Source organism: Rhipicephalus sanguineus, chromosome 6 (genome assembly GCF_013339695.2).
Source record: "Rhipicephalus sanguineus isolate Rsan-2018 chromosome 6, BIME_Rsan_1.4, whole genome shotgun sequence".
Classification (NCBI taxonomy): domain Eukaryota; kingdom Metazoa; phylum Arthropoda; class Arachnida; order Ixodida; family Ixodidae; genus Rhipicephalus; species Rhipicephalus sanguineus.
In genome coordinates this window covers 126,297,225-126,314,465 of record NC_051181.1, presented here as the reverse complement: position 1 = coordinate 126,314,465, position 17,241 = coordinate 126,297,225, and the positions used below count along the sequence as shown (strand labels likewise).

The window sequence follows — 17,241 nt, the reverse complement described above, 5'->3', positions numbered from 1 at the left end:
ACCAGCACTGATCATGTCGCTATGAATGTGGCTGCTAAGGAGTGTTGGCTCTGATGTAAGTGTTTGAGTCTAAATTACACCAATATGACAAGAACTGAAGATGGAGATGAAAGTTTACTTAGCCCTAAATTGTCACGTTTCATTTCGGGGGTGCTGCACAGTATGACATTCATTAATGGCTTGCCATTCATGTCATGGGGGACATGAATGGCATAAATTGCATGCCATTGCACATATTTCTTTAGCTGGGATATCTCAATATGCACAACATAACATAAATGACGTACATGTTCTGACGTGTACCGCATTTACTCGCATAGAACCAACGCTATTTATTTATTTATTTGTTTATTTATTTATTTATTTACTTATTTATTTGTTTATTGTACCCTCAGGGCCCAAAGGCATTACAGAGGGGAGTGGGGATACATAAAGAATATAATAAACAGCAAATCATAAAGGAACAAAAAAGTAAAAATACTAAGTGGCTGGCAAAAACTCACGAGACAAAAAAAAAAGAAAGGAAAAATAGCAGTGCGAATACACGAGAACAATTTTGATAATGAGAGAAAAAAAAATTATACAAAGAGTAACAAGCATAAATATATTCACAAGATAGCAATTGTTTGACGAAACATATTAATATCTGCTATGCCAGCAATGTCATGGGGAAGGGCATTCCAACTGACCCAAGTTCTGGGTACGAATGAGTCATGAAAACATTTAGTGTGACAAGATGGAATCCCAACTTTATTGCGGTGATCATTGTGAGCTGATATGTACGAGGGCCCTGTGAGTAATTTGTTTTTCAGATAGTTGTTGTAGTAAATTTTATGAAAAAGACATAATGAAGCTACAGACCTGCGATGAGAGAGAGGAGGGAGGGACAAACTTAATTTCATGGCGGTTACGCTACTTGTTCGGAGATAGCTTTCAGCTTCCAAGTCTGAAATGAGTGAATCAATGCCAGGGCTCCAGACTGATGCAGAGTACTCTAATTTCGAGCGAACCAGTGTTTTATAAAGGAGTAATTTTATTGAACTGGATGAATGAGAAAAGTTCCCGCGAAGATACCCAAGCATGCGATTGGCGTTATTTATGACATGATCGATGTTGGCCAAATGTTGGCTAGTGCTGTGTAAGTATACCAGAATGTGCATACATGCTTGACAAACAAAATAATTGTCATGTTATGAAATAAATGACACGATGTCGGATTAATTGCATGCCATGTATGACATAAATTAGAAGGTATCATTGCAGTGATTTCTTTAGGGGGGATTCCTCAATATGCATGACAAAGTGTGAATGACAAAATGACGCACATGCAATGGAATGTACTGTATTTGCATGCATACAACTAATACGGAATGGCAAACTGTTGGAAAGTGTGTTGTGGTGGCACCTAGCATCGGCTAACAGTTTATTAGCACCGTAAACATTAGCTAGCTCTTAGCCAGCTAATGTGCATCCATTAGCTAGATCTTAGTGCGTCCAACAGCTACTCCAACTAGCCCAAGAAGCACCACTCCTTGACCAGAGAAACCTGCACTCCGTTCTGTAATGTTCTCTTATTCAAACTTTACGTGAATTGAAAAAGTTTTGGCTATCAGAGATGCACATTCATGCTGTATCAAACGATTTATGCAGAAAATAATGTTGTGGATGGCGGTGAAAAAAAAATTGTGGTACAATATTGCCTCAAAGCTGTGGAATGACTAGACTATGGCCAAGCTCCTAATCAATTTTTACCGCCTGTTGTCCCTTTTCATTAACCATTATGTCTGGTCCAAATTTTTTAAGAGTATGAACATTTTATCAATACATACTCATGGGCTTGTCGGTGAGCCATGATATTGATAAAGCAGTACACGTAAACAGAAGATGGGTTACACAAACATGAAGAAAGAAGCACACAAGCACTGGACTGCTGAAACTGTAGCATTATTGTTCAAAGACCCACCTTATGTAGTGGTGCCTGACAAACGCATGTGCGCTAAAAAAAGTGTCGTATCAACAAATGACCCAAAACAAAGGCAAAGATGACATTTTCTCTTAAGGTTCCACTCGAAATGTGATCAAAAGTCCAAAGTGCCAGTGCACTTTTTCAAAGAATGATACTAAGGGGCAACTGATGCATTATTTGGCTTTCATTTTTCAATTTCTACTGCTTCAAGAATTTCTCTTGTTTGTTTTCTGTGTCCCTTTCACACAACCTCTGTTCCCGTCAGGGCGGGTGCCCACCCACCGTCCCTACAACAAAGATAAGCCGAATCTTCAGCTGTGAAGTTATAAATGTGCTCACTTCCCATCTTTACAGTGTATATCTCAAGTCAAAGGGATCTTTTAAACCTGATGGTATGTGCAAGTGATGTAGGAGTTGTGGTGCTTGATTGCACAGTCAAGCACCATAAGAGGTTGGCATGACAAATGATGGATTGGCGCTGTACTATAACACCAGTCTGCCATTTGTGATATGCCAACCTGTCTATCCTCAATGGCCCCCATTTTCCTTTCTTTGCGCCAAAGCTTGCTCTTCTCCTTATCCACCGTTAACGTTGGGGGAGAGTTAGCAAGGAGTACACAAACATGGCGCTAAATGAGGGAGTCGCTACCCTAATGAAGCCGAGTCCCTCTTGTTGAAACGTTGGCTTCAGCGATATTCCTTGCTCAATGATTTCTTATTACCGTTGGCTATTGTTTAGATGGCCAACTCCAACATACCTTTTTATGTGTTCAAAATTGTTCATGTAAGTAAGGGGCAGAGGGGCCATGGAAAAGTGAAGTTGTTAACAGCAGAGCTGTTTAAGCTGAGCATTGGTCCATGACAGGTGAACAGAAATTATCATCACATCATCATGAACCGGCATGCGCCATGATCATCCACTTCGTGATCGTCTGTTTCGCTTCCAGAACATGTGCGCCGATTTGTCCGACGTGGTATGCGTGGTATATATGATGAGTGAGAGAACGAGTACAGATAGAGAGAGAGAAAGAAAAAGATAGAAAGAGAGAAATTCTTGATGAAATAAAATTGCTTGACGGGGTTGGATTCGAACCCGCGTACCCACAATCCGAAGGCGAGCATCGTAACCACTCGGCTATCCAGGCATGCTGGCAGAGCACGACATAGCCTTGCATAGTATAGTATACCAAGGGTGAGGAATAGGGAAATGAGGAGGGGAGAGAGTAAATCATAGCATAGAAAGAAAGAGAAATAGAGAGCTAGAAGAAAAGGGAAGAAAAAGAGAAAGAAAGAGAGAGAAATATATAGACAGAAAGAGGAAGCGAGATAGAGAGGGAGGGGGGTGGGAGAGAAAGAAAGATAGAAGGAGCAAGAAATAGAAATATATGGAGAGAGAAAGAAATAGATTAGAGCTGTGCGAATAGCAAAATTTTGGGTCCGAAGCGAACTCGAATATTGAAGTGTGAGTACGAATCGAATCGAATATTTTTCGAATATTTCTCAAATATTTCTAGAATATTTTTCGAATACTTCGAAGCGAAATTGCAGAAAAAAAATGTTAGAGAGGATTCCTAAGCATATTCTTATAAGAGAGCAACATGAAAGTGTTTCTTTTTGCTAGGTTGATGAAGCACTGATGAGGTGGTGTTTCATAGTTGTCTTATCAAGAATGAGGCAATGTAGAGGCCGAATTCGATTTATGTACATGATTTGGTGCAACCAAAGTGTTGCCGACAACACTTTACACGTGATAGGCAAAGATGCCATTTCCTCAGACTCTCCTCCTCTTTCAACTTCTGTGGAAGCCCAACTGATGTGGCAGACAAGTCCGGAGTTCCAGATCTGCCTCGTAGACGTCGATATATAAGAACATCTGAAATTTTGGGTGCTAAAAAGCTTCGGCGTCCGATTTTTTGGACTTCCTGCCCAAATTTCAGGCCCAAAATAGCATTAAACTCTGCCACATCTTTCATCTTCATGTTGGAACCAGCGTTTTCTTGTAGTTAATACATTTGCGACCGTAGCGGAGCTTGAAAGGCAGCTTTGCCGCAATACGGAGGTGTAATGAGGTGAAGCATATTGAAAATCTAGGGACCACTTTCAATCGGACATTGTGTCGGCAAAATTCGACCGTAAGGGAGCTTGGAACACAGCTTTGCCGCAGTACCGGGGTGTGATGAGGTGAAGCATATTGAAAATCTAAGGACCACTTCCAATCGGACGTTGACTCTCTCTTGACAAAGTTAGACCGTAGCAGATTTTGAAAGGCAGCTTTGCCGCAACACCGGGGTGTGTTGAGGTGAAGCATACTGAAAACCTAGGGACCACTTCTAATCGGACGTTGACTGTCTCTTGACAAAGTTCGCTTAAAAGGCAGCTTTACCGCAATACGAGAATGCAATGAGGTGAAGCATATTAAAAATTTGAAGGGGTCATTTTCAATGGACCATTTGCAAAAATCTGCAAGGCGGCTTTACTGCAAGGTTGTTTTCCAACCAAAAACTCTCCGTCGCAGACCGGTTTTCTCGCTCATTGTACTTTACCGCTCCCAATTCCAGTGAAGGCACGCGAGTACGACAAAACGACCTCTTTCCCCAACTATTACTGTGGGGCCGCCTCGTACGAACCCTCAGCCTTCGCTAGGTGGACAAGGCAGCCGTCGTTCGTAAGAAAAAAAAAAGGGGGGGAGGGGGTAGAGAAGCAAAAACAGAATGAGCGAGAAAAGCAGTCGGAGTTTGAGAGTTTTTGGTTGGAAAACGACCTTGCAGAAAAGCCGCCTTGCAGATTTTTGCAAATGGTCAATTGGACGGTGACTGTATTTGTTTTTGGAAAGTTCGAATAGTTCGAATAGTAAAATTCCAGTGCGAATCGAATCGAATAGCAAACACTATTCGAAAAATATTCGAAATTTCGAATATTCGCACACCCCTAAAATAGATATAAACAGAGACAAAAAGACAGAAAAAAATAGAAAGAGCAAAAAGAAAGAGATGAAAGAAAGAGAAACATAGAAGGCCGCCCAGCTCCGCGCTTCTTTCAGGCTTGGCACCACTAGCACAAAGCTGCCTTATTTTTTTTTTCCGACAAAAACATTACGTGCCTAAAAAGGGAAATTGGCATACGATTTTTTCATTACGCAAGAAACCTGACAGTAGCCCTTCACCATCCAAAAAAACACTATGATCATATGAAGGATTATTGGCACACTTGTGCAGGCACCTTTAAAATGAAAATTTATGTTTAGGCATGACCTGTGAAAGAAAGGCAGCACCAGATTGGCAGCACCTTGTTGATGCTACCTAGCCAGATATACTGAGCTGACTTCAACTGGCCCTCAGTAAAGGCATCTCGATCAGTTGTGGTCAGCAGACTCATGAGTTAACTTCGACTATGTGCCATTCAAGTGAGCTACAGTGAATTCAACTAGCTGGTAGTTGAGAGCGAGTCCAAGTACAATTTCAGCTGAGCCGAGTATGCTTAGGTAGCATTACAAGAAAACTAATTCTTGTTTCTTGCTTTACAGATATTTTCAGAGCGGTGTGCTGCAGACTTCCTTGTAAGTATTGTTTGAAAGCATTCTATGGTAATTATATTATTTGACTCCCGATTCCTTCAATTCTCTCCTTGCATCTCAATTTATATGATGTGCAGGAGTACACAAGCTTCCATCAGTGCAGGACCGAATCCGACCCAGTTGACCATTACACAGTGGCGACATTTGCTCCTGCCATTAGCTGTGACGCCCAAGAAATTCCTGGCACTAGAAGCCATAGTGAATCCCCACAAGCTGCAAAGTATGGTCATGACAGCAAACAAATAACATACTCTACATTGCTTAATTATTTTTTTGGAAAGCTCTCAACTTTTTTTTTTCTTTGATGGCTGGACACGAGAGGGTTTAGTCGTAGAAAAAAAATACAAAGACTGAAGGGCCAGCATAAATTAACCAATTAAATGACCTGAGATGAATTTGGTTCATTGTCGTTTTCTTTTGATAACAGCAATAATTGATGCACAGATATGGCACCACAAAAACCTAACACTAAAGCTTACCAGTCGGATTCATGCTCTGAAAAACATGGTGCGATATCACGCATGATGCAAGCAGGTGAATCAAGGAAGCATTAGCCATTTTTCCCCAGGCACAAACCTGATTCACAGGTCAATATGACCTGTTGCAGGACTGGGCAGTTGTTTCTCCATGCTAAACACATGACACAACGTTTAAAATGATGAATAAATGGGACAGACAGACTTTGCACTGTAACCCACGCCAATCCTTTGGCTTCTTTGTACTGAATCTTTCCTTTGTTAAGTACTAGAACATAGCAAGATTGGTCTCGCTGTGCTATGGTGCCATTGCATGAGTGCAGCAAGAGAACGCTCTTTAAAATAAACATTTTAAAGCAGAAAATCACCTAAGTTCTTCCTCTTTGTGATCCACTAGTCTTCTCTTGCTAGGGCATGGATTGCATTGTTGCAAAAATGTTCACTCAGCAAGGGTAAGCAATACAAACATTAGTGGAGGGATTACCACTCTAGGTTGCCCCGCCTATTGCTGTATGGTTTCATGGCAATCTGAGAGTCCTTGCGGGGTTTTTTGTATCGTATGGCATATCAAGGTAGAACTTCTCTACATCTTCTGTGCTACTGTGCATTTGTGAAATGAAAAGTCTTTGTGCCCACAGTTTCAGCCAATCACAGATAGCAGCAGTGTGCATACGGTTGCCACGGTGACCCAATGAAGCTATCTTCTGCGAGCATGACGAGCCTAAATGCTGACGTATGGTTTTCTGAACGAAGCTTCTTCTGCATGACTCATCTCAGTCCTCTATAGGATTCTGTAACCCTTGACTAACTGTACAGTCATACTGTGCAACATTCGATGGCATATAGTTCTCATATTAAGAAGTTTAGCACAGAAGCCAAGGGTATACCTAAAAGAATGTGGGTTTTTAAATAAGCTAAAAGATAACTTGCCGCCGACGGTAAGTTATCTATTCATCCACTTTACTTTCTTCACATTTATATTCTAAATACTACAGATAACACCCCCTATACTTTCCTTGGCGTTATTGTCTGTTCTCATTAATATCATGTCTAACAAAGAAAAAAACGAGCCCTTAAGTGTAATCTCCTTTCCTTCATTCATAGCGATCGTCTCGTTCTGGCAGACTTGATGCCTTCAGGTAGTATGCGAGGGATTATTGGTCAGCTACCCACTCGTAAAAATATCACATGCTACGTGACGCCAACAGGCAGAAAAAAAGTGTTCCACGCTCGCCGCCATGGCTGCGATTGGCGCTGACTAACACCCCTAGGTTTAAATGCGCGTCCCATAAAGTGTACGGGAGGATGACCGCCGCCGTAGCTCAGTGGTAGAGCATCGGACGCGTTATTCGAAGGTCACAGGTTCGGTCCCTGCCGGCGGCAAGTTATCTTTTCATCCACTTTACTTTCTTCACATTTATATCCTAAATACTAGGCTTGTGCGAATATTCGAGCACATCGAATATTCGAGCGAATATTACAGTATTCGAACTCGCTTCGAAACTAATTTAAGTTCTAGGAAATTTCGAAGTATTCGAAATGAACGAATAGAAATATATAAACCGCGTGTAACCCCCTGTAAAGGTGGTTTCACTGCAGTGGAGTTGTGCTGTACCATGAATACATCTTTCCAGGAGAAATCCACACTGCCGCGAAGCCTCATTTCAAGTTTAAATGAACATACAGCAAAAACCTCGTCAATTCAAAGTTACTGGGACTGTGAAAAATCTAATTGAGCGGGTTTTCGAATTAACCAAACATACAAAAAGCGGGATGCAAGGAACTTTAAATTACTGCAAGTAATCGGAGGTGGTCGTTTGCTGTTCCTGCTAGTTTGCGGCTACAAGGGTCTTCCAGCAATACCTGGTTCCAAATTTGCCGCTAAACCGGGGAAACGGCGGGCCTCGCTGCTGCCAGCGTAAGAAAAAAAAAAGAAAGTGAAACAAAAAAAAAAACGATCTCGTGGTCAACTAAAACGCGCGCCTGCGGGGAAGACGTGCTTTGCTGCTACACAGTGGTGACACGCGGGCAGCATGTCACCTGCTCCTCGCAGCGTCAGCGCGCCATGATGCGGCCATTCGGCCATTATTTCTGGTAAAATAAAGAATTTAATAATGACCAGTGTGACGGAATTCGCGATGTGTTCTGAGTGGGAAAGATGATCATTGAAGTTTTCGAAGTAGGCGTTGCGGGCAAGTACTCCGCCAGCAGTGCAGCGCGCAAATTGCCGGAACAACCGCCATTCGGAGGTTCGCATACATCGCGAATCCCATCAGACCGCCCTTTATTAATTTCTCTATTTTCCCAGAAAGAATGCGTAAATCATGACGCGCTGACGTTGAGAGAAGCATGCGTCATGCTGCCCGCGTGTCACCGGTGTGTTGCAGTGAAGCACGTCTTTTCTGCAGGCGCACATTTCAGTTGATCACGAGACCGCCTTTTGTTTAGTTTTTTTCTTGCACTGGCAGCAGCGAGGCTGGGATGCTTCACTTGTCACTCATTAGTATCGCCACACTGCATTGCCTTGTGGCTCCTAAGGGCCATCGTTTCTGCGGATTTGCGGCTAAATCGGGATCGGGAATTGGCACATGGCACCCAAAGCTTTCGAATTAACCGGGTTGGTACTCACCGCCGCTTCAAATTATCCACTCAGATTTACATTACAAAATACAGGGCCATAGAAATCCTTCTAATTATGCAGGATTTCGAAATAACAGAGTTCAAATTAATGAGGTTTTACTGTATTACCCGCACATCAATTCATCACTTTTTAAATTTAAAAGCTTGTTATACCGGCTTATATGCTCTAGGTATAGTAAATTTTAAAACGTTATATATTTTACAGGTTAGCACTTGCATTCTACCGAAAGTCAAATCTTGCTATTACTCAAACTTGCTTCCACTTCCCTTTGAACCAAAAAGAATGACATATGCATATACCTTGTTTCAACTTTAAAAATATAGCGCTGGTTAGTTGGGTCATGACAAATATGCTCATTTTTCTTTATAATATGTGATATAAACTATTCGAATTCGCTTCGACCAAATCACTATTTGCTTCGAATTCAGCTCGGACCTAAAACTTACTATTCGCACAAGCCTACTAAATACTACAGATAACACCCCCTATACTTTCCTTGGCGTTATTGTCTGTTAGTTCTCATATTGGTATTTTATACATAATTTTGCCGATTTCCGGCGAGGAACTTTCAAATCGTGAAACATGACAACACATGTGGATATAGGATTAGGCACCTTGGCTTGCACATATTCAAGAGGTCGTCTCGTGCACGTTTTCTTGTGTGACAGGCAATCTTCTCCACCAAATGAATGGAGAGCTAGTTAGCAACATACAACTTAAAAATCAGACTTTGGCATTTTCCTTTTAAAGTATCCGTTTATCTGGCCAAATGCTTAGGTAAGGAAAGAATGTTAAACCATGTTCAGAAGAGATCAGGTTTGAAGATGTATGAAAAATGGTGGCAGCAAATTCTACGCAGAATTTGCCTGTCCTTAGTTCTAAAAAGAACTTTGCACAAAGGGAAAAAAAAGGACCTTTTATTCAACTTTGGAATGAAAATGGCTTAGAACACAAAGAAATGAGCGATGCCCTCTAAGCTTACCCCCAAAAATTCAACAGAACATTTGCACAAAGGCACACACCCATACACACACAAGTTTTGTAACACACCGGGCAGCCATCAGCTCCCTTACAGTTGCACCGATCCCACACTGCATGGAAATAAGCCAGGTGCGTCAGCCAGAACAGCCCCCGCCTTTCACATTTTTCAAGAGTATTTTTTGTTCACACGCCAGTGTGCGGAACATGTGAAATTTCACCAAGTCAGGGACTATTTGTGCAAATAACTCGCCTTCCGAACATTCGCTTGCCTTGGCGCGATTCGCCAAAGTGATGCGTGCCGCACCGTCACGCTAAAATTCGCCAACGAAAGCGTGGCTCTTGGTGGGTTGAGCAAATGTTCGAAAAGCGAGATGTCTGCCCGATTTCAGCTCAGCTTGCCTGCCTAAATCAAAGTGCTATATACAGAGAAAAATTAGCACTGTCTAACCTTGCTTTTGTTAAACCTACGACTGCATTTTGTATGTTTATTATGCAAGTACACAAGCAAAAGATGTAATATGACATTATATTACAAAGCCATTCACCCCACCCTGTAGTAGTTAGCTATCCTATGTACATTATGGTACAACATTGGCATCCAATTCAACATACTTTCCTCGATTAAACAATTAACAGCTGGCATTGTTTTTAACAGTGTGGATGGCGGGCTGTTCCGGCTGACACATAAGATGGCGTGGGAGTTGGCAGAAAGCTGCTACAGGCAGTGGCGACTAGAGTGTGGCCGTGATGTTGTGCATCTTCTCGGCCAGCTCTTCTTTCTTCTTCTGAATGCTGGCCTCTGTGTCCAGGTACTGCTGCTTGCTCATCTTGCCGCCCATGAACTTCTCGAGCTGAGCCACGTGCTGCTGGAACTGTTCCCGGAGCAGCTTGTCCAATCGCTGCAGCTCGTTCACCTGTCAAACAGTTTTACATCAAAGACAATATCTGGCACTTGCATTCTTATAAATGCTGGCTAGTGACAGAATTAGTAACACTAAGTAGACTCTCATTAAACGAAACCTGAAGGGACCAGGAAAATTTGCTCCGTTACTGAGAGAGGAACAGGGGCGTGGAATTCAAATACGAAACCAGTGATATTAGAGGCAGTTGTTCCATTTAATATATTTCCACTGACTGAGAGTTTACATGCTACGTGATCGGGCTAGTGCTAAACAGCCCAGTGAAATTGCACATGAATCCCACATTTGCATCTTGATAACTAAAACACTAATAATAATATCTGGGGTTTAACGTCCCAAAACCACGATATTATTATGAGAGACGCCGTAGTGGAGGGCTCCGGAAATTTCGACCACCTGGGGTTCTTTATCGTGCACCTAAATCTAAGCACACGGGCCTCAAACATTTTCGCCTCCATCGAAAATGCAGCCGCCGCAGTCGGGATTCGATCCCGCGACCATAACTAAAACACTGTCGACATTTCAGGTGGTCTCAAGTATTAGTACTATATCAGTGCAGTGATTGCTCTTTGCCTTCAGGGTCTCTTTAACTGATAATTCGAGACACTATCAGAGTTCGCAAGTTAACGAAGGTTAGCTGTACTTCAACACACCGGTTCGGCAGCCTCAATGCTCTCCTGCTTCAGCCTGGTGAGGCAGTCGGCCAGGGTCTGCGTCAGAGTCTTGTGCTCGGCGTTGATCTTCTTGAGCGATGCCTGGAAACCCGAGGAATCCTTGCTTGCCTTGTACTTGCCCAAAGCTTCGTCGTGCCGAGCGTACAGGTCGGCACGGCGATCCTGAGTGGCGGCCACCTTTTCCAGCAGGCCACTCACTTGCAGCTTGCTCTCGTAAATGGGGTCCTGCACCGAGCACCATTTTGAGCGAGTATAAGCGATCTCTTCCAAATTAGCATCTCGCAGCACTGACCATTTGAATTTGAAAACGCCCCTAAAGTGCTATGCACTTAAGATGGATTGTGCGAGTAAGTTCTTTATTCGCATTTCTTGTTCTCTTTGTGTGTGTCTCAACAATTAAATCCAGTGACAAAAGAGTTGTGTTGTCGACCAAACACTTCCATCGTTCAACGTGTATGCTCCAACTACCTAATTCATGGTCGCCTTGTTGAATGATTATGAACCACCGCATTCATTAACCCGCAGTTTCACCATGTTTTGCAACACAGATTGAGTTAATATAATCAAAAACTACAAATAAAATAAAATAAATAAAAATAAACTCAACGTTACCTCTTTTGCACATGAAATATGCAACTTATATGGCACAGGAAGCGGTGTTTTTGTGCAATGTTTTAAGAACAGGCGAGAATTGAAAGAATGGAAATGCTTGTTGATGTGAAGAGGCTTAAATTCCTTCATAAAATGCATGTGCATTTAAAAAAAGCAAGGTTGCCATGCAGAAAAACAAATGTTAGGAGCCTGCATGGGCAATTTTGCTACGTCATACTCCCTGATTGCATTGAAATCTTTGTTTGCTTCTTTAACACAGCTTCCATAACAATTTAATAACTATTTTCCTTCTGTCTTGATATGTTAAATTCTTACTCAAGCCATTCTCAAGGCATCTTTTTGTAAACATATATTGGCAAACGAGGCACATCCGAAATTGACATGTCAAATGCTACTTAGAGTTATGCAAACATGCAATTTTAACAAAACCGCAGCCACGAAGGCACATATTGCACTGCAACTTTCTCAACTTACACTTCAGATGGCTTGCGCCAATAAGCAACCTTATGTAGCGACGTGCATTGCACAAATAGTGCTTCAAATTATGTGGTCGAGTGTAAGCTATCTAATATTACAGGCAACAGCAGAGTTTCAGCCACTTTTTTAATTATTGTCACACTTTTTAAGCATCAGCTGCAACACACTGTGTAATTTTTTTTCCCAGACACAAACCTTGTTGATGGTGAAATCCAGCCTGACATAGATGACGACGAGAAGGAAGAGCAAGTAGAGAACCACGACCACGAGAAGGGGCTCCTGCAGCATGAGTAGCTTCTTGAACTTGTAGTGAACCTGCAAGAACACGAGAAAGAGAGAAGACAGGCGAGAGAATATCAGACCACCTTGCCAAGACCGCAAGAGACTTTACAAGCACGCGTAGAAGCCGAAAGGCTCACAGCCAACACCCATTTTGTTACCTGGAAGTCTTGAATGTGCTGCTCGACGAGGTTGGTCTTTTCGAGGACAATCACGGGACGGCCGATGGTGTCCAGGTACGTGTAGTGACGCTGGTCGTTCAGGCGTTTGACCTGATATGGCACGCGAAGCTTGATATCCCTAGGAAAACAAGAAGAGCAAGGTGGAGTACAAGAAATTTTACATGGATAATTTTCAAGAAATCAAAATTGTGAGGTTTCACGTCCTTAGAGATGTGGGCTACAAGAAGAGCTAAAGCGGGAGTTCCTAATCCATTTACACCGCTCATGCATTTAATGTGTCTGCCCAAGTTCTAAGTACATAGGTGTTCTGCGCTTCCTTCATGATGCGGCTGCTGTGGCCGTGGATTGAGCCATCTCGTGCTCAGCAGTGGAAGGCCCTAGTCACTGAGCCATTATGGCAGGTAAAAGACTGTTTTAGATTGGCTATGTGGACTAAGTGCTGTTCAAAAAGATCGGCCGATAGGCCAGCCCAGCTGGTATTGCACAATGATGTGCAGCGCAAGCATGGCACGAAGACGATGAAAGCCAGACACACACACAAACAAACAGCTCTACTAACACGAAGACTTCAGTCCTTCCCCATAATTTTGCATACCAACTTGCACTACATACAAGACCAAAGACTTGCTTTCAACATTCAAGCTCACTGCTAAGAGAGTGCAGCTATTACATTATTCGATGTAAAAAAGGTTTCGGGTGCTTACGTGGCGCCCTCTGGGAGGATAATCCTGACAGTCGCCTTGTCTATGACACTGTCATCGAAGATGTGGTCGACGAATCGCATCTGCAAGGCATACTGGTCACCTGGGGGAGTGAAACAGCCTTATTAGGGGGATGCTAGGACAGGCCACTACCTTCATATTCAGAAAAGTGCCTAAACGTTAAGCTGCGACTTGACTCAAATGCCCAACATCATAACGGCAGATGTGACCATGCTTGAGGAAATGCAAGGAACATCTCAGGTGTGTTCACGTCGGGCTTTACTAGAGTGGAATTTGACCCATGTTGGTGAGTCAAGTTAAGGCGAGTCTCTGAACAAGGGGTTAGTATGCCCAATCAAACCTTACCCGAGTTGTAAAGGTACTCGTAAGTGGGACGTAGTAGCCGAGGATGTAGTGGGTCTTCCAGCCACCGAACAGTGGGAACCTCGGGCGCACATCCAGCTCCACAGCGTCATGCAGCACCCTCATGTGACTCGTTGAAATGTTTCCAATTTCGTCTCTGTAGTAGACGTCCATGGCCGAAGCTGGCAGTACGGTCTGCACGTGAGAAGTTTTCAGTCGTTAATTGTGCTACCTTGGAAAGTGCTGAAACTCTTTCAGAATTTCAGTCAAACCCTACCCACTAGTAAAACAACAGTTGCACTATCTGGGACATCTTTCTGTCACGCAACAATAATCGTCATGTGGCTTGCTTGCGTTTCCTTTCTTCAGAAAGCTGTGTCGTGCTGATAGCGAGTACACCGTTCTGTAACATAAAAAAACTGCGTGTGCTGTGTTGAAGTAACAAAAGGCGTGCAAGAGAGGCAACAATTGTTGTTGTGCCACAAAAAAAAAGCATCTCGAAAGTGCACACATATTTAGAGTGCAAGAAAATTACAGCTACACTGACATTCAGCACTTTTACGTTTCATTAACACAAGTTGTTATCACACTTGATCTTGGAAATGGCAGCTGCTCAGCTGCCATTTCCAAATAAGCCATGAAATTTATGCAGATCAGAGAGAAGGAGAAAAGCTGAATTGATGAACTTCACATATTCTTGAAATGCTTAAAAGAGTCCGCAGTTTGTCATACAAGCAACTTTGTTCGTACAAGAAAAATGCTGACGTTATCCCCCTCCCCCATTACAGCAGAATATGATGTGAAATGAGGGTTTCTGACTTTTAATGCCCGAATACAGTGGTACAGCACCTTGAACGATTTGACTGAAGAGACTCCATTCTGGTCCCTCTGGTACTCGTAACGGGAGAAGGAGCCCTTGAGGATGGCCCCGGTGTGGCGCAGGTCGATGACCTCCTCAACAGAGATGACGCCCCAGTGCGAGACTTCGATGGCCCTCTCGAGGTTCGTGACAGTGAGGAACGGGTTGTTGTTCTCGTAGTGCACGGTCAGCTTGTCCTAGAAGAGCAAAACAGCAGAAATGGAGCATTATGGGCACATTTTTTTCTTTCCTTGTTGGTAGTGGACACTACATATGTGATGGAATGTTTAGGAAAGCTAAGGCTAGTAGGTTTAAACATTTTTTTAAAAGCTTTCCATCAACAGAACAGTCCCGCAAGAAGCTGTTCTTACAAGCACTGCCCAAGCACGTCTTTATCTTTACCTTTGATAAGAACGAAACATTACCGTAACAAACTGAGCCACAGTTTTCTTAATGCATACGCAGTGCAAACGAAAACGAGATAAGGCAACAATAAACTGTAGTATATCACCAATAACCAGCCAGCAGGATGTGGTTACCAGATTTGGTGAAACTAACAAACTTGGTGATGTTAGTGTACACTTAAAGGATGCGCTGTAAGCTTACTTCAGTGTAAGGCTTGACTTGCTCGTAGGGTCCATAGGTAACCAGGTTGTCGGAGTGCGTCACCGGCTTGAGCTTCGAGTACGACTCAAGCTTTGGGGTGGGCAGGCTCACCCGAGTGACCTGCGACTCAGTGACGTAGGGGCTCAAGAGGTAGTGGTTACCCTGGTAGAGTGCGAGCTGGCGTTCGGCCTGGTGATGTGTGTGGGGTGGGGAGTGACCAGATGAGTGAAGGTTGTTTCAACCACCAACTTCACCGACTTGCCAGGAGCGAGGGGAGTGGGCAGCTCGATGCGGTAGTGGTGGAATCCCCTGTAATGCGCAGAAAGCGTGCAAAGTTCAGACACCCACTGAGTTAACTTTACCGTGCTATGTTCTATGCCAAAACACTATGCCAAGCTCAAACAGCTAAAGGATTCAATGCAGAAACAGCGTGAAGGACAAGGACTCTATGAGAGGCAACAAACACAGCATCACTTACAACCTGCAACGTTAATACAAGTCAGCGTTGTGCTTGGGCCTCTCTTGTCCTTCGTGCTGGTTCTGTATTAACTATGGATATCAACAGATCCAAGCTACCCTTGCAAGCTAAAGGATTGCCAAAGTCTCACTAGCTGCGTAGTCAAAAACTGCGGCTTTGCAAAAAGATTACGCAAACTCGGACAGTTAAATATCTTGCGAGCACACACGTACTAAAGACGCACACTAAGCATTTACAAAACCGCTGAGTAGAGGCGGCAACTTTCGTTAAGAGCAGCTGAATTGACAGAAAATGACCGGTTTGCTGGTGCGAGGAAACATTTAGGACAGAAACTTACTTTTGGGCAGGCCACGGCGACTTCCGTGATCTTTAGATCGCTGTCCTTGTCAGTGGCGATCTGAAAAAGATTTTGAAAACGAAGAGAAACGGTCAAAATGCCAGTCAACTGATACCGGCAGCAGCGTAGGTGTGAGACGTTCCACGTAGGAACGTAACCGCTACCTGTTTTCTCAACACTCCAATCCAACAACCGCTTAGGCACGCAGAATTTTCGCGAAAATTCCGGAACCTCTCACGAAACACCAAAATAGCAAAAGCGCCCCATCTTTAGCAGTAGTTTGCAGCCTATCGAAGTACTACTAGACACTTCTGACGTGGACATGGCTTGAGCCGGCAAAGTGAAACAAGTTCCGGAAAGTAAAAAAGTTCGTGCGGTACACTCACACCCTGCGCCAACGAAAGCCAAGTGGTGCTTCTCCTCGCCGGTCAGGGCGATGTGATAGTGTTTGACCGGCGTGGAACCCTTATTTTCGGCCGTGATTTGGTGCTAATCTTAACGAGTGTGCGACTGCAGGTCCACATTCCTATCAACGTTCGTGTTCACCAGCGACGAGGAAACGACATCGTTACCAAACACACCGACGAACAATACACACACGATCGACGCGGCGAACGTTAAACGCCACATTTTGCGCGAGAAACTGCGATGAACTCAGATTACCGGCCGGCACTTTAAAAAAACAGCCTAGTAAACACGGAGCGCCATGTCACAGCGATCGGCCGGGGACGCGTAACACTGTGGCGAGATGCGATTGGTAGATTTTTATACCGCACCGCAGTGTCTCGTCATTGTGGAGCGGTCACTAAACAACACTTCGACTGCTTAAAAATACGTTCGGTGAAATACGCTTCTCACTTTGCCTTTTAGCTAGCCCGTTTAAAGGGCACGTTTTTTCCCGCCAGATTTGAGCAGTGGCGAAAATGGCGACCCAGCGGTGACGGAGTCGCAGCTTGAAAGAAGCGCTGTGCGAAGCTTTAAACGCCATTCTTTCGCCCTCGCAAGAAATCAGGACGATGCCGAGAGCAGCTTAAATTCTGGAAGTCACGGACGGTGAGTGGAGAATGCCCGATGTGTTCCCGGTGTGCGTCATTGAATCGACCACTCCTGACTGA

The 17,241-nt window shown here is 43.6% G+C and overlaps 1 protein-coding gene across 1 annotated transcript in view; it reads right to left on the bottom strand.

Moving 5' to 3' along the window:
• Positions 1 to 9,558: 9,558 nt before the first annotated feature.
• LOC119397525 (dolichyl-diphosphooligosaccharide--protein glycosyltransferase subunit 1-like) overlaps positions 9,559 to 17,241 on the bottom strand; it is a 9,211-nt gene continuing 1,528 nt past the window's right edge. The window contains 10 exon segments of the mRNA XM_049416592.1: positions 9,559 to 10,552; positions 11,212 to 11,457; positions 12,517 to 12,636; positions 12,762 to 12,900; positions 13,487 to 13,586; positions 13,850 to 13,873; positions 13,876 to 14,041; positions 14,696 to 14,902; positions 15,312 to 15,548; positions 16,127 to 16,186. Of these exon segments, the coding sequence (XP_049272549.1) occupies positions 10,370 to 10,552; positions 11,212 to 11,457; positions 12,517 to 12,636; positions 12,762 to 12,900; positions 13,487 to 13,586; positions 13,850 to 13,873; positions 13,876 to 14,041; positions 14,696 to 14,902; positions 15,312 to 15,548; positions 16,127 to 16,186 (1,482 nt within the window). The 3' untranslated portion in view covers positions 9,559 to 10,369.